This window comes from Macaca nemestrina, chromosome 5, assembly GCF_043159975.1.
Source record: "Macaca nemestrina isolate mMacNem1 chromosome 5, mMacNem.hap1, whole genome shotgun sequence".
NCBI lineage: Eukaryota > Metazoa > Chordata > Mammalia > Primates > Cercopithecidae > Macaca > Macaca nemestrina.
Window position 1 is genome coordinate 16,892,732 of NC_092129.1, and position 23,646 is coordinate 16,916,377.

At 40.8% G+C, this 23,646-nt stretch overlaps 1 protein-coding gene across 2 annotated transcripts in view; it reads right to left on the reverse strand.

Moving 5' to 3' along the window:
* Positions 1–22,707, reverse strand: part of LOC105499731 (laminin subunit alpha 4) — a 148,829-nt gene extending 126,122 nt beyond the window's left edge. For both annotated transcript variants that reach the window (XM_071096337.1, XM_011772502.2), the window contains exons 1-2: positions 22,462–22,707; positions 21,990–22,314 (exon numbers count right to left, since the gene is read on the reverse strand). In XM_071096337.1, the coding sequence (XP_070952438.1) occupies positions 21,990–22,184 (195 nt within the window). In that variant the 5' untranslated portion in view covers positions 22,185–22,314; positions 22,462–22,707. The remainder of the gene's footprint in view (positions 1–21,989; positions 22,315–22,461) is intronic.
* Positions 22,708–23,646: the final 939 nt, after the last annotated feature.

The window sequence follows — 23,646 nt, forward strand, 5'->3', positions numbered from 1 at the left end:
AGGAAAACTGCGGCCCATAAATTGTACTAATAAAATACCATCACTGCAATTTTGACTGAGCCATGAAACCAACACCTTCATCCTTCAACACTAAGGAAGGCTATATCCCACAGAGGGTTTGTAGCTGGATCCGAACTTAGGATTGTGTGTTGAACTCCCACTCTGTCATGTGTTTTATGAGTCAAATTTTATGAGACAAATGATAATGAGATTCTACCCCAAGTGCTCTTCTTTGTAAAATGTGAGCAGTAGAACCCATCTAGCAAATATTTTACATCTCTACTCTGTGTCAAACACCTAAAAAGGCTCAGAAGAATGGATTTTTAGGCTAAAATCCAAGTATTTCAGAGTGGCAGTCTGCTCAGGGACACTGGTAACAAGGTCATTTTCAAATAGTTCGTTAATAAACAAATACACCAAGCACTAACTGCTTACAGAAAGCAAGGCAGATGAATTACTATCCTGAACACTCAGCTCCTTAATTTGGGGAGCTTATTTAAAAACAGACTTTTGCAACAAGTGGTAAATACACACGAATACAATTTTAACTACAATATCATGAACCATTCATAAGCTACTTCTATTTTTTTTAAAGCGTGAATGGTATTTAAAATTGCTACAGAATTTCCATCCTTTTCATGTTATTTAAGGGTATTTTGTATGATTTCTTCCCCTAATTTCTCTCCCCTAAGATTTCATTTTTAGATTTTTGTGAAATACTATTTAATGTACATATGTATTTTGTTTAACTTTTCATTTATAAATGGCATAATGTGTACATTTCTTTTGGGTAAAAATTTTGGAGGATAGTTTCAGAATTGCTTTACAATATACCATCATTTTGTAGCTTTGAAATTTTGCCCCCATATAACTGTTGTGATCGAGATAGTTATTCTGTTACAGCACGTTTCTAAAAGTGAAGGTAAAGAACATAAACTGAAGTGAAAACAAAATGACTGCAAAGGGAATGGCAATGTCTGGGGTGCAACAAATCTAGTCTTCACACTGCCATTTTAATGACAACAAAATAATACACATTTACGAAAGGAAATGAATGGGGAAGGCTGAGAGTGTTTGATTTAAGGCAACTGTGTTATCTGTCATTTGAGGAAAAAAATTGTGCTGATGTTAAAACAATACTTTCATTACAGATGTTTCCAGACCCCTTCCCTGATCCAAGGAAACAAAATACCATTCAGCAACAAGCCCAGATTTAGAGATGGGGCTTGTTCCAATATAAACATTTCTTAGCTAGACCTTCTCCATGAAAGTGCATAGTCAATTTTTCCATATACAGTGGGAAAGACAAAGCTTTTAGCTTAAAAGGCATTCTTGCTCGCAGCACGGAGCTCCTGGAATGAGCAGTCAGGGACACCGTGGTTGACTATTGATGTCACGCTGAATGCTATCTCGACTTGTTCTTCAGAATTACACAACAGAATTGTATCAGAGCATACACATACCATGAGCAGAAAAGTAGGCACTGTTTTGGCTTTCAGTATTTGGTATGGTCCTTTATTCATTTTACCTCTGCTTCAGGTACCACTGGCTATCCAGGGCCCAGCCCAGGGGCTGGCACAAAATGGGTTTTCAACGAATAATTGTGGAATGCATAAACAATTTTTTTGAGCACCGATTTTAAAAGGAACTTCCACAGGCAATTTGGGGAATCAGAAGATAAATCATGGACCCTCCTGGCCTTTAGGTGTTCAATGGGGGAAATTTAAGTAGTATCTGTAACTTACTAGAATATTCGGAAGAAAGTGCTAAGAATTGTAGTATCATGAGAGGTACAAAGAAATGCTGAGTGAGCTAAGAGGAGCAAGAGATTACTTTTACCATGGAGAAGAGCGGTAATCAAAAATAGTTCTTTGGTAGATGTGGGGTGTGGAGGACTTTCTGAAAGGAGGAAAACTGAGGCTGAAAGTATAGGGGTTTTTAGTTTACTCCTCATAAGGTAGAGAGGTTAAACTTATATTCTGTCTGTTGTTTCATTGCTTCAAGCAGGCATCTTTCACTCCTGGTAATCTCTCTCAATAAAAACACCAATGAATTTACTTTTTTCTACTTGCTGGGAATTTCTTTGGAATGATTAGTTTAATATCAGCAATTAAATTCTGTGACATCTTCAGCAACCTTCTGGCTTACAGTATACTCACATGGACACACCACTCTCTCTCCACAGATTGTAGATAATGTTGGAGGCTTGCCCTAGTTCCTGAAATAAGTGTTAGGCACATCTGGAAGACTCGTTAATTCTTTGTGGCCACCAGGATCCCATGAGTCACTCCTATGTGGCTTGAAAGTTAGGAATCTTGGAAGCAGTAATAATTTTCAAGTTATAACTTATACATAGGGAGAATGTCATTCAACTATAAAAACAAATATATTTTGTTTTATTTTTCATTCTGCTGTTTGATGCATTTTACCCAAAGTGAGCTAAGCAAGATAACAAGAGGAACACTTGGTTTTGTGGCTCTCTGAGTAACTGCAAGACTGCTTTAACGAACTTAGAACCTATCAAGAATGAAAACAAGAACCTGGTGCACCTGGTTTTCAGTACTCTACTGTCATAAACCTAGTCACTGAGTAGCTGAGATACAGCAAATAAAGTATTCTCATAAAGTTTTGACATTTTAGTATGTTTTTTCTTTTTTGAAATTTGTTAATTTCTAGATGATTTGAACTAACTCAAAGGAAATTCATGCTGATTCATGACTTTGAGGAGAAAGTGCATTTCTAGATAAACATGAGCTTGTGTTAGCAGATTAAAAAAACAAGAGATTATAATCAAAAGAAAACCAAACTAGTTTAGATAATCTCAGATGAAGATCTAATGTCATAACTAAAAAACAGATCCAACACGTAGCTTTCAACATACCTGAATGGAAGAGAAGACAAAAAAAAAAAAAAAAATGTACTAATAAAAAAAAAAAACAGAATGCTTATTTCTACTGAATACTTTGATATACTGCATGTCCAAAAACACAGGGCACGGCAAAAATGTGCTTCATCTTCCAAAGTAACCACAAATACTGTTTGAGACTGGGAAGAACCCAGCCCTTTAATAAAAACCTAGAGGTTTTGAGCACCTTACAAAGATATTTGGATATCCAAATATCTTTGGATAATACTCATAAAGACGATTACTCTGACCTTACACAGACATCAGCTTCATCTTAAATACAGTGTTATTCTCACCATATTGAGGATCCTCCTGACATCAAGGACTAGGGTGAGAATGAGGCATGACAGTGTCCGTCATTTTGAAAATGGGCCATGGAATGGGCAGGGTTAGAACTCTCCTGCCTCCCCAAAACCTTCCTATTTTGCAGACCACGTGGGGCTGCTCCAAACTCCTGAAATATCCCTTTTCCCTTGTCCTCTATTAGGTTCAGGGCACATCTCAGCAGATGCTGTTCACAGCAAAGTCCCTGGATTATACCATAAAGTTCTATAGTTCTGTTGGGAATTGGCAGATTTTCTTGAGAAACAGGTATTATATATTTTTTTGCTGTTAGAAAACTAAGGTGATTTGGCCTGTGACATTAACAGTAGAAAAATTCTACATATAAAAATGGAGCTGCTGAAACTCAGAATTGTTATAAAGCAGGTTGAGAAGGTCGTGGAGGGGTACAAGTGCCAGAGTGGACCACTTCGGTGCTATCAACATTTCCTTTTCTTCATTAATTTCTCACATTTCAATTGTTTTGGTACATGTTAGGGAAGTTTCTTAAAGTCATGTGGAAATCTGACCGATCACTGTGTACAGGAGGAATACCAGACATGATATGGTCTAGGGATTTTAAAAATAATTCTTCAACTTTTCAAACAAAAGTGGTATTGTTCATTTTTGAAATAGATCTTTCTTTCTTCCTTTTAAGATCAAGGATGTTTTGTTTATTTTTATGTGACCACCAGAAAACTCTAGCTGGAAATTCTGAAATCTTAATGGACTCCAATGCTTACTTTCTAAGTATAGGTGCTGAGAGCATGGTTTAAGGGGTTGATAGCCATATGGGGCCAAGGCAAAAAGTGCTTGAAATGAAAGAAACGGGATGCGTGATTTGGTTATAAATTAAATTCAAAATTGACATAAATATAATGACCAAAGGCAAAGAGAACTTTCAACGTTTTAGTAATTAAATAAATTACTTAGTTCTATGACACAGATGGCTACATAAGTTATAAGATGAAGGTAAACATGGATATATTCTTGTCTGATCCAGTTCACTTAATGTCTCAACACCCCCGTGATGGCATCCCTGCTCTGTGACGCAGTAGAGAAAGACAACTGACCCCAGAGCCAGTAAACTTGGTTGTGGTTCCAGTTCTAGAAACCCTGTGTGGGAACTTGGGGAAGTGACTCAACGTCTGACTCTGGTTTCTTCCTCTTCAATGATATTAGCAGCATGACGATTTCTAGGCTCTTCACATTCTAACAGTCTAGAACTCTATGAAACTTCCTGCTGTTTCAACAAGGTTCCATGCTAGGAGACTTTGGGCTTCTCATTTAACATTTCCATGGTTCCATAAATTAGATGAATAACCTCCGGCCTGCCTGGTTTGTAAGATGGTTGTGAAGATTAAAGGTGGAAGTATGTAGGAAAACACTTTGTAAATCATGAAAGCTTAGTAAGTATCAACACTATTTTTTACCTGAGTCAGTAGTTACTGGAAATTCCAATATTTGACAGTTGTGAATAACTGCCAGTTTAACAGTTGTTCAATATCAACAGCTTTTTAAAAGCTGAGGTCTTCAAGCTACAGGTAGAAGGACATAAAAGAAGCTTTCCTAATTCATTAGAACATCAGTTCTCCCTGGGTATACTGCAGATATGTTATAAGGCAAATTAAAACAAGCTGTAGTTTGCCTTCATGACACAATGAAATGCTTAGGTTGATGCTTTTGTAATTCGCATGAAAAACTGAAGTTTTTGATGCTTATTTTCTTGATTTTTATAGACATAATGTTCATCATGGAAGTACTTTTGCCCTTTGGAGATCATTGGAAACAGTTTCTGGACCACAAATGGGGTGAAATTCTGTATCAAGGAAGGAGAGAGTGAAATTCTGTATCGAGGAAGGAGAGAGTAAGACTTGAGAGCTATCTTTTTAGCTCAGGGTGCAGGTAAGCAACTGTGGTTTACGTTTCAGAGTAAGATGACATTCTTTGCAATGGAATAATTGGTTTAGAAGACTAAAAACTGAATAAACATCTGGTCATTCCTACGAAGATCAAAAGATAGTGGTTATCTGGTCTACCCACTACCATCCTATCCTCTCTCCGAAGCTCCTTTGTTGTTGTTCTCAGTACTCCCAGGTAGTGACTGAGACAAAAGTGGAATTTCCTAATTTCCTTGCAAAGGGCCAAAAATACCATCAGACAGGGAACAGGAAGCACAAAAATATCTCTCAGGAGAGCACCGATTGTTTAAAGATTTCTAGCTCATGTTTGGAGCTATTACAGGGGTGCTCTGAGCATCAGCTGCTCAATGCAACCGGTGACACGTACTGGCCCGAGGTAGGCGTGTGTACTGCTGGGAAACTGCCTGGGAGGCACTGATTTGAATAAGGTTTTGAGTAACATTTTGGAGACTTGTCTTGATTTAGAATATCAACTTGGGAGGCCCCAGCATAGTGGTTCTCAAATATTTTAGAGCAGAGAAGCCCTTTTTTGAAAACCAGCAAAATTTCATGTGAAATTCATCTATAAAACAGATGACAAAGAAGCTGCTCTGATTGAAGGAGGTAGGGAGCAACCTCCTGCTGCTCCGGAGGCCTTGTACCCTCAGGCATTTCCATGGAGCCTCAGTCTGAAAGCCACTGATTTACTAGGTTTTATGTTAAAAGGTCTCTGCAGAGACTTCTCTCCCATGATTTAATACATTTCTACAAACATCAGCAGCACCTTTGACTTCTCCCTCATCCTTACTCTTCAAACATATGACAAACCATCTTGATAGAACCTTGGCGATGATCCCAGCGTCTGTTCTCTCCTTTCCAGACCACAGCCAGCATCCAAATCCAGGCCTCCTTAGGATCTCCTGGACGGTTACCAATGCACGACATGGGTTACCCTGATTCCAGGCTCTCTGCTGCCTATTGCCCAATCTAGCCAGGAGCCTGTGTCCAGATTAATGTTGACAATCACGATTCTCACTGTGTTTCTCTTTCTTCCGCTCTGAAGTCTTTGATGGCTCCCTGTGGTTCAGCCCAACAAACTGGGATTCTTCCCTTTCCAGAAGAAACCCTGTGTCTTTGCATTTACTCATCCTGTCCCCTCAGCTTGTATCCTTTTCCTCAATCTTAAAGATTCAACTCAAATGCCACGTGGCCCATGAAGTCACCTGGGAATGTTCCACCAGGAGTGAACTTTCCTTCTAAATCCTCCAAGAGTTTTCGTAACATAAGAAATTAGTTATATTGCATTACAGTGTACTTGTTTCATCTCTGTGTTTTATTCATCTTTGTAGGGTACATGGCACTTGCTGGGGTAGTGGGCACCTTTTTGCTAAAAAAGAGAGTAAAGATATTGATACTGATCATGGAGTGTCCCTGGACACCTAAGGAATACAATGTGGCAGTACAGAGCCTGACATACTATTTTCCATATTTCAAAATATTGAATTAAAAGTTGGCCGGGTGCAGTGACTCACGCCTGTAATCCCAGCACTTTGGGGAGGCCGAGACGGGTGGATCACTTGAGGTCAGGAGTTCGAGACCAGCCTGGCCAACATAGTGAAACCCCATCTCTACTAAAAATAAAAAAAATTAGCCAGGTGTGGTGGGCACCTGTAGTCCCAGCTACTTGGGAGGCTGAGGCAAGAGAATCGCTTGAATCCGCGAGGCAGAGATTGCAGTGAGCGGAGATCACACCACTGCACTCTAGGCTGGGTGGCAGAGCAAGACTCTGTCTAAAAATAAATAAATAAATAAATAAATAAATAAATAAATAAATAAATAGTAATGGTGACATATTTATTAAAAATGTACAATTAAAACGAAGTGCTAAATTTGGCTTTTGCTTAAAGTTAAAACAGGGCAATTACACTCATTATCTTATTTTCTCAGAAGTTTTCCTTTGTGGTTATAAATTACTTTGCCTCATTAAGAAATGAGTTACTACTTAATACATTTCACTTGGTAGGTGTGATGAACTGAATTGTGTCTCCTCAAAATTCACCCCTAAAGTGACTGTATTTGGAGATAGTGCCTATAAAGAGGTAATAAATACAGGCAATAAAGATTAAATGGGCTGGGTGTGGCGGATCATGCCTGTAAATCCCAGCACTTCGGGAGGCTGAGGCAGGTGGATCACTTGAGGTCAGGAGTACAAGATCAGCCTGGCCAACATGGTGAAACCCCATCTCTACTAAAAATGTGTGGTGGCAGGCACCTATAGTCCCAGCTACTTGGGAGGCTGAGGCACGAGGATCGTTTGAGCCCAGGAGGTGGAGGTTGCAGAGAGCAGAGATCATGCGCCACTGCACTCCAGCCAGGTGACAGTGAGACTCCATCTCAAAAAAAAAAAAAAAAAAGATATTGTAGGGGGAGCACCTTAATCTTATAGAACTTACATCTTTCTAAGATGAGGCAGAAATACCAGAGACCTCTCTCCCTCTGCATATACACAAGAGAAAGGCCATGTGGGGACACGGTGAGAACGTGGCCATCTGCAAGTCACGAAGAGAGCCCTCACCTGAAATTAACCTTGACAGCACCTCGATCTTGGACTTTTAGCCTCCAGAACTATAAGAAAATAAATTTCTATTGTTTAAGCCACTCAGTCTGGAGTACTTTTTTATGGCAGCCCCAACAGACTAATACAGAAGGAAAAACATTTTAAAACATGAGGCTAGAGGAGAGGAGAAATAGTAAAGAGATGCCTGCACGTGAAAATCTGGGGTAACATTATTCTCACACATCTCCCTATTCAGGTTACAATGCACTTCACAAGTGACTGCTGCTACAGTCCTTCTCTTAGTTCAGAAGGGCAGAAGACTACCTGGGTGTGTTCCAGATCAAATCACTGCTACCTTGAATGGTGAGCACTATACTCTTATTCCTTGGGTGCGGAGTGAATACCTCACTTATTTCAGACAAATTGTTTTATATAGTGCTTAAAGGAGTTAGCAGCCTGTGTTTCTTGCAAGCCTGTCTTTTGAATCCTTTTCGTTGTTAAATTTCCTTTCTTTTTCTATTGTCATTTGTAGAGAAACATTTTAAAAGGTAAACTGTTTCTAAACCTTCGTTAGTTTTCCTGATTGACATACTTTATCTAATCATTTCCCCGAGGTCATTTTTTAAAAATTGTTTTATTTTTAATCTTTTTATTATTTTAAAAATTGTTGTGGGTAAATAGTAGGTGTGTATATTTCTGGGGTATGTGAGATGTTTTGATACAGGTATGCAATGGTGGAGAGGTGGGAATTGTTAATGGGCACACGAAAAATAGAAAGAATGAGTAAGACCTACTATTTGATAGCACAATGGGATGACTATAGTCAGTAATAACTTGACTATGTGCAATGGGAAATAAGCACACCACAGAGAATGGGCTATCCATCCCCTCAAGCATTTATCCTGTGAGTTGCAAACAATCCAATCACATCAAGTTATTTTAAAATGTACAATTAAGTTATTATTGACTATAGTCATCCCCTTGTACTGTCAAATAGTAGGTCTTATTCTTTCTATTTTTTGTGTGCCCATTAACAATTCCCACCTCTCCACCAACCCCCTACTACCCTTCGCAGCTTCTGGTAACCATCTTTCTATTCTCTATGTCCATGAATTCAATTGACTTGATTTTTAGATCCCTCAAATAAGTGAGAACATGTGACATCTGTCTTTCTGTGCCGGGCTTATTTAACTTAGCATAAAGTTTCATCCATGTTTTTGCAGATGGCTGGATCTCATTCTTTTTATGGCTGAATAATACTCCATTGTGTATATGTACCACATTTTCTTTATGCACTCATCTGTTGATGGACACTTAGGTTGCTTCCAAATCTTTGCTATTGTAAACAGTGCTGCGACAAATATAGGAGTGCAGATATCTCTTCTATATACTGATTTTCTTTTTTTCAGGTTATATATCCTGCAGTGGAATTGCTGGATCATATCATAGCTCAATTTGTATTTTATTTTTTTTAGGAACTGAGGTCATGTTTTTACTACCATGTCAGCTCTTTCCTTATCCTTTTCAAGATCTTTTAAGTTGTAGGTCCACAAACTAGACTCAGGAATCTACTGAAAAACCAATGCTCAGCATAGCTGGAGTCACATGAATATATATATACACATTCAGAAATTTCATCAACTGTTACTCCTCCTATGTTTAAGGGAAGGACTCCCCATTGTTACTGGGATGATACTTAGTTTACTCTATAACTTAAAAACAAGGCCAAAGACTAAACATACCACTAATTTAAATGTTCTTTACAGACTTGTCAACTGCTAAGACTACTGCGGTAGTACGGGAAACCTTTATTAGCTGGGGTATTGCTAAGGCACTCTGAGACTTAGAAACAGATGTTACAGGGTCATTATAATGTGAAGGTTACGAGTCTGAGGTCAGATTTCCTAGCTATGACCGTAAGTTCCTTAACTGCTATCTGGCTCATTTTCGTCATCAGTAAAATGGGGTTAATATTAATGCCTTCCTCATGGGGTTGTTATGAGGAATAAATGAATTCATAATACACATAAGTGCTTAGAACAGTATTTGCAACACAGCAAGTGCTAATCGAGTGCTTAGTAATTAAAGCTAAAATGCTGCAGCAAGGATAGCTCGAGTCTGCTGGGAGAATGGGGACGTCTGCTCTGATAGAGAAGGAGACACAGACCTGACTCAAAAGCACTTGCCTGCAGATTTCAATCCCTCTAGAAAAGGACCAGCTGGAGGAATAGCAATTGGCAATTTTCATTTTGGGGAACTAGTTCTTCCCTGTCTCCTAACATTATCTTTCTAGTCTAGGACACAGACTGCACTCCTCACTCCCTGGAGAGACATCCTGAATCAGAATGACTCTCTTGTTACCAAGAAAAACATCACAATCCCACTATTCCCTGAAAAGTGTGAGTAACCTCCTATTTTTGAGCAGATTCCCCAAGTAAATTCTTCCCCTGCCTCTGCTCTACTTCCTTCAAGGACACAGAGTCTTCAGTCTTTTGGTAACTGGGTTATGGGTGGTGAGAAGTTAGGTGGGAGTAAAAAACCTGCCATGTCATTTCATGTCTTTTCTCAAAAAATACATTCTGAGCACCCAGTATGTGTGTGCCATGGTTTCAGGAAGTGACTTTACCTTATCAGCTTCCTTTAGATGCCTCAAAGCAGCAGTTTCCTTTGAGGCTTGTATTTTATTCTGAAGTACACATTTTCAGGTAGCATGGGTGAGCCTGTGAACCCCCTTACTAGACTTATGTATAATTTATGTTTTTTGGGTCTTCCTCCATAATTACATCAAAACATTTTTGAAATTTTCTGTATTTGCAATTTCCCCTAAGTCCATTCAAAATTCAAGCCCACCTGTATTTGAGAGCCTAGCATTTCTCATATTTTAATGTGCAGATGAACAGCCTGGGGATATGGTGAAAATTAGATTCTGATTCTGGGGTGGAACCTGAGATTCTGCATCTCTAACACATTCCCAGGTGATGCTGATGCTGCCGTCTTTGAACCACACTTTCAGTGGCAATGTTTTAGAGCCCTCTTCCCCATAACCAGCAACAATCAGGGCATTTGGACACCAGTGCATATCCCCTCACACACCAACGATGCTGACTTTTGCTTCCACATGTTGTGTTCTGCCAAATCTAAAGCAAGATAATTCTTTACATGGTCATTAAGATCTAGTGGACAGCTGTACGATGTATAATATAATGTATTTCATGTTAATGTTTATAATGATTAATAATCTGTCACTGGCTTTCCCTTCCTTTCTCATTGAGTAAAAATACCTTCATCTTTCTGGACCCTCTGCCATTTGGCACTGAACTGTTATGTGTTGACATGAGTCTCTGCTCAGCGGGTCTCCAGTCCCTGATCTCTTCCATTGTCTACTTCACTGTCTCTCTGCAGTGGGGATAGGTTTAGGGGCATTCTGGAGGGTCCAGATAGAGTAGGGGGCAGCACCCTTGGACCCTGGCATGGGAGACCCATGAACATTCATTGACCACACGGAGACACATTTAGCCTGTCTGGGAAGCCTCGTTGTTGTGTCACCTTGGAGAGGCTCATGTCTGTGGCCGGGTTGGTACCCTGTGCTGCGGATCAGCCCCAGCCCCACATCTGGAGTTGTTAGGAACCACCCCTCCGCACCCCCTTCCACAGGCCAGGACCCTGTGTTTCCTTCAGGCTCTGGACTCTTAAAGTCTTGGGTCCTAACTAGGGCAACAGCTATGACTATGTGATTCAGTATCTTAACCCAGGTTCCCTTTAACTGGCATAAATTTTAACCTATTTCTTAAATAATTATAGAATTTTGTTGCTAGAAGTAATCATTTAAAATTTTTTTTAGGATAGAAACTGAGGCCCCAGCAGGTAGAGGAATTGACCAGGTTTCTTTACCTGGCAAGGGTGATCTGGTTGTTAGTGACGGAGCCGAGAATCAGAACAGTTACAGACTCATAGTCTAGCTCTACTCAGCTACATGGGAATCTCCTACTGATGACTCAACTTAAGGATAAACAGAAACAAGAGTAAAAGAATAATAATATATTAGAAGTAGATATATTTTACAAGATATCTAGATATGCCCAGGTAATAATCACTAGTTCTAAAGCTAGGATGAGGCTGGGTACGGTAGCTTATGCCTATAATCCCAGCACTTTGGGAGGTCCAGGCAGGTGGATTGCTTGAGGTCGGGAGTTCGAGACCAGCCTGGCCAACATGGTGAAACCCTCTCTCTACTAAAAATACAAAAATTAGCCGGGCATGGTGGCGGGCGCCTGTAACCCCAGCTATTCAGGAGGCTGAGGCAGGAGAATCGCTTGAACCCGGGAGGCGGATGTGGCAGCGAGCTGAGATCGTGCCACTGTACTCCAGCCTGGGCAACAGAGCTCCGTCTCAAAAATAAATAAATAAAATAAAGCTAGCATGATTCAGTCCATTAAAACAATTGGAAAGAACATAAGGCAAAAAGTCAGAAGACACAGTTCCTTGTGAGCTAGGAAGTCAGCAGGACTGGTTTCACAAGGTAACAGGTCACAAAGACCCTGCTGATAAAACAGGATGCAGTAAAGAAGCCAGCCAAACCATGCCAAAACCAAGATGGTAATAAAAGCCACCTCTGGTCTCTCTCACTGCTTATTATATGCTAATTATAGTACATTAGCATACCAAAAGAAACTCCCACTAGCGCCATGACAGTTTACAAATGCCATGAAACGTCTGGAAGTTATCCTATAAGGCCTGAAAGGGGGAGAAACTCACGGTTCTGAGAAATCCCATCCCTTTCCTGGAAAACTCATAAATAATCCATCCCTTGTCTAGCGTATGATCAAGAAATAACCATAAACACAGCCAACCGGCAGCCCTCAGGACTGCTTTTCTGAAGAGTAGGCATCCTTTCATTCCTTTACTTTCTTCATAAACTTGCTTTCATTTTACTCTGTCGGCTGGCTCTTGAAATCCTCCCTGGGTGAAGCCAAGAACCCACGTGGCCTCCCAGGCTGAACTCCAATTTGGGGGTTTACCCTGTGGCACGTGTACTACTGCTAATGGGCATCGTGTCCGGGGTCGAGCACCCACACCTCCCCTCTCTTCTCAGCTTAGGTTCCTCACCTACAAAATGAGAGAGTTGAATCTCTAAACTTCCTTTCTAAATCTGACATTCTATGATTCCTTTGATTTCATGGCTCATGCCGCAAGGTATGATAGATTTACGTAACCAGTAATAACCACCCACTGCCTCTGCACTCAAACAAGTCTCCTTTATGCTGAATTTTGCGCTGCAGGACAGGCTTCAGGTCTCTTATGAGTGGAATTTCAGGGTGTCTATTGGCATGAACCATGGCAGACAACAATTTCAAAGGAACAATATAAAATGAGGCAATTATTCATGTACTACAATGAAACTGCAGTCCATCTCCAGATATTCAGACTGTTTAATCTCCAAATAGCAGGCATTTAGCACCTCATCTGTGACCTGGGGGTTGACAGCACCACCTAGGACTCAGGACAGATCAGCAGGAAAAGAGGTAACACTTAGGTAACACCTTCAGCTTGTCAAATTGTATCGCTGTTCATCAAAGGGAAACACACACATATAGCCATGAAGCTCGAAAGGCATCCTGGACTACCTCTGCTGTGGAAGAAGAGGCTTGCCAGGGTTTTCAGCCCCAGACCCTGAATTTGTGCTGTGGCTCTGTGCCGTGATTCTAGAGGGTTCTATAGTCCTAGCATCCCAGGGGCTGAGGCTTACTAGACATTTCTCTTCCTTTTGGCTGGTGTCTATGTTATGTGTTTCTTTGGACTGACATTTGGCTTTCTAGAGCTGCTTAGTTCAGCATGCCATGTTGCATTTCACTTTGTACATAGACAACAGTGTTCCATGTAATAGTTGTGTGTGTGAGGGAAGTTTTAGTGAAGGTACTTTCGATCCCTAGAGTCCTTGATTTCCTTTGAAGCAATCACGCCACTCCAAAATGGCATAATTTCAAAATAAATGTTAATATGCAAAGTCTGCATCATGGTCAGGGGTCCTTTTAGCTGTAGAGTACAGCCTGGATTAGTGGTCTAGTTTGCACAAGACGTGTGCTAATGCAGCTGTTAATGTTACGGGATTTCTCTAACTCATCAGTTCTTATGAAGTAAAAAATGTATATACTTCATTCCATTTAGGTAAACACGGATCTCTAGCCTACACCAAAACACAACATAAAAACTAAGAAAGTCCTAGGAGTGAAAAGAAGGTCATTTTGCATATTACTCAAATTATATTCACCATCTCTCCTCCCGCTTTTAACAGAATTTGTTTAAGTATTTTTTTCTTTATGGAGAGGATTTGGGCTGAATATGGAAATTTTCCCATTACCATTCAGCTTCAGAATGTTGTTTCCCCCAAGTTTCTCATGATAAAAAGACTCAGATTCAGAGCTGAACTGCTGGCAGCTGAATTTCATTAAGACTTTGATGGGAAACTTAAGTTGGAATTACAAACATCTGTGGTTAAACTTCCCTTTAGTAAACTATTTCCCAGAATTTAACTTTACCACACCAAGAGCAAAAAAGAAAAACAGTTGAAAAAAGAATGCTGCTCTTTTGCAAATATGAGTAGGTATTTAAATATTATTCTATATGGTCACTAGACATCAATAGACTAGATTTACTTATTTTAGAAAAAAATATGATTGTTTGGAAATGCTAAGGTTTGGATTCAAAGCATATACTAGCAATCTGGTTTTAATGGCTTTTAACCAATCAAAGTTCTCAAAATTATGTCTGACCATCATTATATTCATATGGTTACTACAAGCCAGAAAAAACCCTAAAGTAGGGGCGTGTTTTTGGTATTTTAAATCAAGAAACTGTGACAAGTCAGATTTAATAATTTAATTATGAGGGGAAAAAAGGTATTGTCCTTGCCATATCAAAGCTGCTTTTCTTTTTTTTTTTTTTTTTTTGAGATGGAGTCTCGCTCTATCACCCAGGCTGGAGTGCAGTGGCATGATCTCTGCTCACTGCAACCTCCGCCTCCCTAGTTCAAGCAAATCTCTGCCTCAGCCTTCCGAGTAGCTGGGATTACAGGCGCCCGCCGCTATGCACAGCTAATTCTTTTGTATTTTTAGTGGAGACGGAGGTCTCACCATCTGGACCAGGCTGATCTTGAACTCCTGACTTCGTGATCCACCCGCCTTGGACTCCCAAAGTGTTGGGATTACAGGCGTGAGCCACCGTGCCCAGTCGCTGTTGGCTTTTTTCTTTAGCTTTTCTGGGGATTTAGCATTCATTTCTCTTAACTGCTCAGATCCTCCTATTGCTGGGGAAAGGCTGTTTAAAGAACCATGAAAGACACAATAATTATAAAAACTAAATGACAGTCTTCTTCTCCAATGTTGGATGATCAGCAAATTTTAAGCAAGAGTTAAAAGTACTTGTATTTATGCAATAAGTAAGGAGTTTGATAACAAAATACTTTTAACAAGATAGTATAAAGCTTTACCTGAAGATAGACAGAGGCAGAGAGTGGAAAAATTAGGGAAAGGAAGGAGGGACAGACTGAGAGAAATGAGAGCTAACTTTGTGTTAGGCAGCTTACATATATTATTTCATCTAAATTTCACAAGAATTTTGCAAGGCAAGTGTATTTCTATTTATTTTGCAATTAAAGGAACTGAGTATCTAAAAGATGGTCCAATTTGCCCAAAGTCAAACGGCTAGAAAGTTGTGGAGCTGGATTCACAGCACATCTGTCTGGTTGTAAGCCCATATTCTGCCTGTAATGAAAGGTGAACTTCAAAATATTGTAAAACAGAGGCTGCAAATAAATTATCCTTGGGCTGAATCTGGCCCTCAGATGTACTCAGCCTACAGGGCATTAAAAAATGTTTGAGTCAGCAATTTCACTTATGAATCCAAATTCTGTCTTCTTTTGAAAAAGACAAAATAAAACCAGAAGACCTGGCAATGCTGAAAGGTGGCTGCCACTCTGGAAGAGGGACCCTTCCATCTCCTGTTCCTGAGTCCCACCAGTCACAGGATGCATTTCTTTACTGAGCTAAATTCACTCAATTCTTTTTCACCTGGCCCCTGTAAGACGCTGAGGCTTAAAACTTCCTCTGTACCATATGATCCAGCAATTCCACTTCTAGGTATACACCCCCAAAAAACTGAAAGCAAGAACTCAAACAGAGGCTTGTACAGCAATGTTCATAGCAGCATTACTCACAGTAGCCAAAAGGTAGAAACAACCCAAATATCCATCAGCAAATGAATGGACAAAACATAGTGTACATATAAACAGAGTATTACTCGTTTTAAAAAGGAATGCAATTCTGACCCATGCTACAACATGGGCGAGTCTCAAAGACATTATGCTAAATGAAATAAGCCAGGCACAAAAGGATAAGTATTGCATGATTATGTATAGGGGGTACTTAGAGTAGTTAAATTCATAGAGACAAAGTAGAATGGTGGTTGCCAGGGGCTGGGGGAAGGAGTTAATCGGAAGTTATTGCTTAATCGGTTTCAGTTTGGGAAAATGAAAAAGTTCTGGAGATCGATGGTGATGGTTTTATAACAACGTGGATACAGTCAATGCCACTGAACTGTGCCCTTAAAAATAGTTCAAATGGCCGGGTGCAGTGGCTCATGCCTGTAATCCCAGCACTTTGGGAGACCGAGGCAGGCGGATCACAAGGTCAGGAGATTGAGACCATCCTGGCTAATACAGTGAAACCCCATTTCTACTAAAAACACAAAAAATCAGCCAGGTGCGGTGGCACACACCTGCAGTCCCAGCAACTTGGGAGACTGAGGCAGGAGAATTGCTTGAACCCAGGAGGCGGAGGTTGCAGTGAGCCAAGATCACACCACTGCACTCCAGCCTGGGTGACAGAGTGAAACTCCGTTTCAACAACAACAACAACAAAAATCAAATGACAAAGTTTCTGTTATATTTATTTTATCACATTAAAAGAAAAAACTTCCTCTGGTTAAATCAAAGAACTCTGGAACACTAGGGAATGAAATTCTTTATTTTTTAGCAATTTTATAATAAATTCTATAAGATAGACTAGGTATTCCTTAGGTAATACTGTTATGAGTTTCCTACTTATTAATCTAAATCAAGAGCTTTTAAGATAGACTGTAGCATCATGTGGAGGACACACACTAGAATATCATTATAAAGAGAAAATAAGAAGACTATAGTTGAAAAAAAAAGTGCTCTATCAGGGAGACTCCCTGGTATACAGAAAGCAAAGAAAGGAATTTGAAAATTTGGTTAAGGTACTTACCACTTTTAAATGTCAATGAACTCATCTGTAAAATGGGTATAATTTTCACTATTTAGTATTAAATAAGATAATTCATGTAGGTTGATGGGACACAGTACAAGTCAACAAGTATTAGTTTTTTTCTTTCTTACATGAGTAGTTCTAAAACATGGTTATTAGACTACATGGGGAAGCGAAGTTATCTCAACTTTTTGTAACTTATGCTACTCATCCAACAAGCACTGCAAAAATGGTCTTTAAATTGCATTTTATATTTCTTCATTTTAAGAAATTCCCAGCCGGGCGCAGTGGCTCACACCTGTAATCCCAGCACTTTGGGAGGCCCAGGTGGGTGGATCACAAGGTCATGAGATAGAGACTATCTTGGCCAACCATGTCTCTACTAAAATACAAAAAATTAGTCGGGCATGGTGGCACGTACCTGTAATCCCAGCTACTTGGGAGGCTGAGGCGGGCAATCGCTTGAACCCAGGAGGCAGGAGTTGCAGTGAGCTGAGATCAAGCCACTGCACTCCAGCCTGTCAATAGAGCAAGATGCTGTCTCAAAAAAAAAAAAAAAAAGGAATTCCCAAAATTTTGACTAGAAGTATTCCTATATATACTTCTATTTATCTAATCACCTCTTCCTAGCTACTTTTGCACAGTTCAACTGCTTTTATAAACTCCTTCCTAGCTGTGCCACTTACAAGTAGGGGCCTGGGCAAATGCTCTGTGCCTCGGTTTCTATGTGTATCAAATGAGATAATAACGATACCAGTCACATTGACTTGTCATGAAAGTTACTGGAAATTACTCATGGGAAGGGTTTAGATCCGTATCTGGCATGTGGTAAGTACTCAACGAGTGTCAGCTGTGAGCCATGCTATTCTAACTATCACCACTACCGCTATATTGCAGTTCTTCTAAAATAAGGTTTTGGAAGCCTATTTTGGTGTATGGCAAGTAAGTTTTGTGCCCTACTGGTCTAGCTCAGGAATAATATTTTTTTCACATTACCTTGCATGGCACTTACCTTGTAGCCACTCTTACAGAATGTTAGTACATTGTTCTTTATATAATGGCCGCCTATTTTTTTTTGTCTCTTCAATTGCTCACCCCTGAGGGCAAAGATGAGACTATGCTTCTTTCTATTCCTCCTTGTGCCTATTTTATTGCTCTGTTTGAGGTAAGGCTCCAAACCAGCTTGTTGGGTGAATAAATGAATGAAATAATGACTGCGTGTAAGGGGTTCAGATTACCTAATTGAATTGTTAGAACATCAGTAGAGAGTGATAACCCAGGCTAGCAACTGGAGGTCTTAGTGTGATCCCATGGGACCTTTTTCAAAGCAAGTGACCAAGATAAGAAAAAAGAAAGCAGATGGTTAAAGAGATCTAAAATATTTTTATTAAACATTTTGCAATCTTTTAATGGCAGGAGCCTAACAATGCTTTGGGACATGGGGTCATGTATCAACACGGGAAAGAGTCAAAAGGGAAAGTCCCTCAGAGTTAGTCTGCTTTATAGAGTTTCTTTTTAGCAAGTCAGTTTTTCTGGTGTAGGGTGCATTCATGGGCACTGATCTTCTTGGAGCAAAGTTAACACAACAATAATGACAATAGCAAAGCTGAGGTTTTTAGGAGAGAAATTCCTCTTTTCCCCTCTGAGGGGCATTTACTCAATGTTGTCAATTGTATCCCTTATTCTCTCATTTATATGTGAAAGCCAGTAACAGCACCGTCACCCCCTCCACCACTTTCCACCTTGCCCTGTCAGCAGAGTCCTTGCCTTCTCAATTTCTCAGTCTCTGTGTGGCTTCTTTCCAGCCACACAGTGTAACCTCCAACCTCATGTTCTTGACCTTGTTTAGTTCCTGCTTCTTTTTGATGGACAAGGATCTCACTCTTCCCAAGGACATTCTGTTACTGGCTTCTTGTGGGGTTGTTCCCATCTTCATTCCTGCCCCCACTCCAGTTCTTTTCCATATCTACCATATTTATATTGGTCAAGAAGACTTTGGACTAGTTTTTCTTGCTATAGTGTGCATGGTGGAATGAATAGACTCTTTTCCTTAATGTGAAATATTAGAATACTGATTATCCTTACTGAAACTGCCCAGTCTTCCCTTTCGAGAATCACCTGTTGAGAATCACTGTTCTCACCGTAAACTCAGCAATAATGGACTCAGTAGATTAATTGTCAAGAAGCAAAGGTGGGAAAATCCTCCCCATAACTAGTATGGAGTTACCCACAGGTGCTCTTCTTTTCAAATACTTTGCATCTCGGGGGAAGCTTTGACTTGTTTTACAAGGAAAAGAGGAGACTTTTTTTTTGGTCAGCCAACAGTCTCTATCCTTTTATTCTGTGCATATTTCATGTATTTGCTCCCCAGCTCACATGGAGCAATACAGCATGTCAGAGTTTGTGTCTTGGGCCAAGTACTCAGGGATGGAGAGTCCACAAGCTGGCCTATTGAGGAGCTTAGGAGAACCTCAGGAAGGCCTTTAGCCAAGCACCTCCCACTGCTCCATGCTTGCCTTAATATTTTTCTTCCTTCCTTCTGAAGGAGAATTGCAGAATAACCATTCATATAAATCCAAGTAAAAAGAACGTATTTTTAGAATATCCTCCCATCCACACATTGAACCTTTCGCATGAATAATGTGTCCGTGTTCTCTTTCTCTCTCCATATATACACAAATACCATCTCCTGAGCCAATCCAGTAAAGTGTTTGTACCATGTTATTAAGTCTCCGGAATGTATTTGGTTTAAGGTCTGCTTACTGCTATAAAGAGCATGGGAAACCTGATGGTGGGGCGTTGGGATCGCCATGGGACTGCAGGCTAACTGGAGGCATTATGTGAAACTATGCAGTGGGAACATAATTACCTCAATCTCACCCTTTCTACACCATATACTTTGACCTTCCTGGAATGACTAATATCTTCTTTCTGTTTTTCAAAACTGAAGGCCTCCACTGGCATTCTAAGCCTATTAGACTCTGACAGTATTACAAATTTAACTCACCATATGACTTTTTTTTTCCAGTTGGAAGAATATAGATAAACAGATACAATAACATTAAGTAAAAGAAAACCATAAACGTAAGGTTCTAAGGAATATTCTTGAATAAGGGTTTTTTAAAATCTGATCATCCACATTTTTGATAGTAACAATTATAACAACTCTTGGCATATATAAAGCATTTATACTATGTCAAGCACTATGCTAAGCAGTCTATTTTATCTAATTTCATTACAGTAACAGTATGAGGTGTGAAGTAGGCATCAAGAAATTCTGTCAGTACCAGTTTATCTGCAGTCTGGGGATCTGTAACTTGCCCAAGGTCAAAGAGCTTGAAATTTCAACTTGGGACCATCAGACTGAAAACCTGCAATCTAAGACACTTTGCTGTGCTGCCTTCCTATTATGTCACCAAACATATGCACGCATAAGAAATTTCCTGGGGTCTGAACATTAATTTTAAGGTTGTCTAAAGCTCAAAAAATTACTTTCCTATTTTTTTTTTTTTTGGTGGGATGAGAGTTACAAAAAAAAATTCTATATGGCTTGTCTCTTTAGACGTAACAGACACAAATACAGCATGCCCGGATAAATTTGAATTTCAGATGAACAGTGAAAACAAATTTTAGTATAAATATGTCCTCTGAAGTATTTGGGATGTGATAAAAATGCATTCATTATTTATCTGAAATTCACATTTGAGTGTCCTGCTATTTATCTGCCAATCTTACTCTTAAGTCAAGCATTTCATTCAGGGACTTTCCATGCTCAAAGCAACAGGTGGAGATAATGCTTCCCTGGGGTTAATTCCAAGCCTGTAGAGAAGCAAAGCCTTCCCATTGCATGAAATCCCTCCTGGTCTGGCTTCTCCCCAAGTTTCTGGGCATGAAGCTGACCACAAGCCATGCTCCCTCTTTCTCATGGAGGCTACATTTTATACCACAGTGAGAGGTTGGTATATTCTGACCCTGTCCATACTCTCTCTTTTTTGGGGCATGTGAGTAGGGCTTACTCTGAAGAAGGACCATGTTCATGCACCTTATTTTTAATCATCAATAATTAATAACCATAATTGTACTAACAACAGAATTCATAGCAATAATCCATGCATCAGTGATGTTAGAAATGGTGTCAATCCACATAACTGTTTTAGTTGTACAGTTGCTGTAACCATAGCTATAGAGTGTGGTGTTTGTTAGGTCAATTGCTCCTTCCTTTCCCATGAACTTAGGTGACTTCATTTTCCTCCCTCTTAGCATCTCCCATGCAATGGACACGCTGTTGTCTGTTTCAGTTCAGGGGGCTCTTAAATCACTTGTTCTGGATTCATTTTCCTTTACCAGATCTCTACATTCCGGCTTTGTTTCCAACTTAAAAGCTATTGTAAGATATTCAAACAGCAGCTCTTTCAATACACATATTATCAATAGCGTATCCTGAGGCTTGATTTTCATGGAAACGTCTTGTTTCTGGAATACAATGGCTCATTTCTACTTAAGGTATCCTCTCAGCAGTTTCCTAACAGCTCCTTTCATGACCAGCCGCTCTCACTCACCCCTTCACCTTCCCTGCTGCAGAAGACTTCTTGTCTAATATGAGACAAAAAGCCTGCAGTAGTGTTCCCACTGTCCTAACAGTGCAGAGGACAGGAAGCCAGTGACAGGGCACACATGTTAAGTGCTGTGGCTTGACAAAATGACTCCCGGGACACGCAAGTGGCAGAAGTCACCGACGTGCTGCTGCAGTCCCCAGTGAGAGTCTAGCAGATGAACTCAGAGCACCAACACATGCACTCTCGCCCGTTTGAGCAGACACACTCCGAAGCCTCAACTTTCAACTCTCAACATCCAAATGCAACTTACAAAGGAAAACTATTTCAAGTTTCCGAACTGACCTAGCCCAGGTGAAACTCTCAAGGCAATGGGGAGAGGAAATAGGCGGAGAGAGAGAAGGACGAGTGTGGCACAGCCCGCGGGGGCGCAGGTGCCCTAAAAGGGTGGCAATGGCAGGGACACTGTACCTCGGCAGCAGGCGGAAGGCGTCCCAGAGCCACGCGGGGCTCGCTCGTCTCAGGCGGGTCTTGCCTGCCAACCGCTGAGCTCCCTTCAATGTCAAAAGGAAAAGCGTTGTCGTCCCCGGACGCGGCGCGGGAGCAGGCAGCGCTCCAGAGGAGCCACAGAGGCAGGACCGAGCGCCAGGCTGAGCTCAAAGCCATTTCTCCGCTGACATCCAGCAGGGCTCGGGCGCTGTAGGTCTCCGTGGGTCCCCCGCGTGGTGCGGCGGTACCTCGCTTATTTTCCCTCCAATCCGTGTGCAGTATCCGGAGGTGGCAGCGCAACCAGCAGCTTAGGAAAAAAGGGAAAGTGCTAGAGTAAGGGAGAGTCCCAGCCTCTCTCTCTCTTTCTCTCTCCCCTTCTCCCCTTTTGTCTCCCTCTCCCTCTCCCTCTTTCACTTTTTCTCTTTCTCCCAGAGGTTCTGGCTCAAGAACTTACAGATGGACGGAGCCTACAGTCCGGCATCAAAGGGCAGACGGATTGGGGTGAGCCCCGCCAGCGCCAGGCCACCTCCTCTCCCCGGCCGTTCGGTACTGGGGACTGCGCTGTCCTGGCTTCCTTCTCACATTCATTCTCACCACTCCCTTTTTACCTTCCACTTTCAGACCCTCCCACTCTAAGCTGGCTTTTCAGACACTGAGGTCCGCCTTTCCCTGCTGCCTTCCCTCCCCTCTCAGTTTGGAGCCCCTCCAAGGGCTCCAGAAGAATATTCAGCTTTTGTGACCGCTTCCTCACCACTCTTATTTATGTAGTCAAGGTACCGGATGTCTTATCTGTATTTATATAGATCTTTTATGTGGCCCCCGCTAGTTCGCAGGAAAGTGGGTGGAAAAGGGATTCCAGCGGCAGGAACCAGAGGTACATTATTTCTGAAGGCAGAGGGTCAGGATGCCCACTTTCTTGAGCACGGTTGCTCGGTTTTTTTTCTAGAGATAGACTGTTGCACTCTTTGTGCTCATATCTTCTCTGGAGATTCACTGGCCACCCCTCTTCCTCCCGACAGTCCTCACCCACAGGGCTTGGGAGAAGAATATCTTTCACTGCAGCGCTGGAAAATGACTTCATTACCCAAATGCATGAACTTTTATTTACAAAGAACATCTTGTTTTCATCCTAAAGAGGTGCTTTGTAAGGGACCCGGAACAAGGCTTGCAGTGTAGGAGCCTGTCAAATATACTGCCCACAGCCCCAGCCTCTTCCTCTTGGCCTGTAATCTCATGCCTACTACATCTGTCTGAATCATGTAACCTTTCCAAGACTTCAGGGTGAAGTTGGGCTACCGTTATGTCAGGGGCGCCCCTGTGGATGGGATAGTGTCTGCAACAGCTGATAGGTACCTTTGTTTACATTGGCTTCATAACGAGCTCTAAACATTTCCAGAAGATCCAACCATGGTTTAAAAATGGTCAGATAAGACAACCATAAAATGACACCCAGGTAAGCTTCTAGGTGAAATAAAGCATTTTTATAAAATCTAATCATGAAATAAATAAATAAAGCCTTTTCATAAAACCTAATCATTAGCTCCATTTCATAGAACAAAAGTCATTTTATCTAAGCATAAGCAAAACCATTTATTTTGCACCTAACATGTGCCAGATACTTGGCATATGCTATTTATAA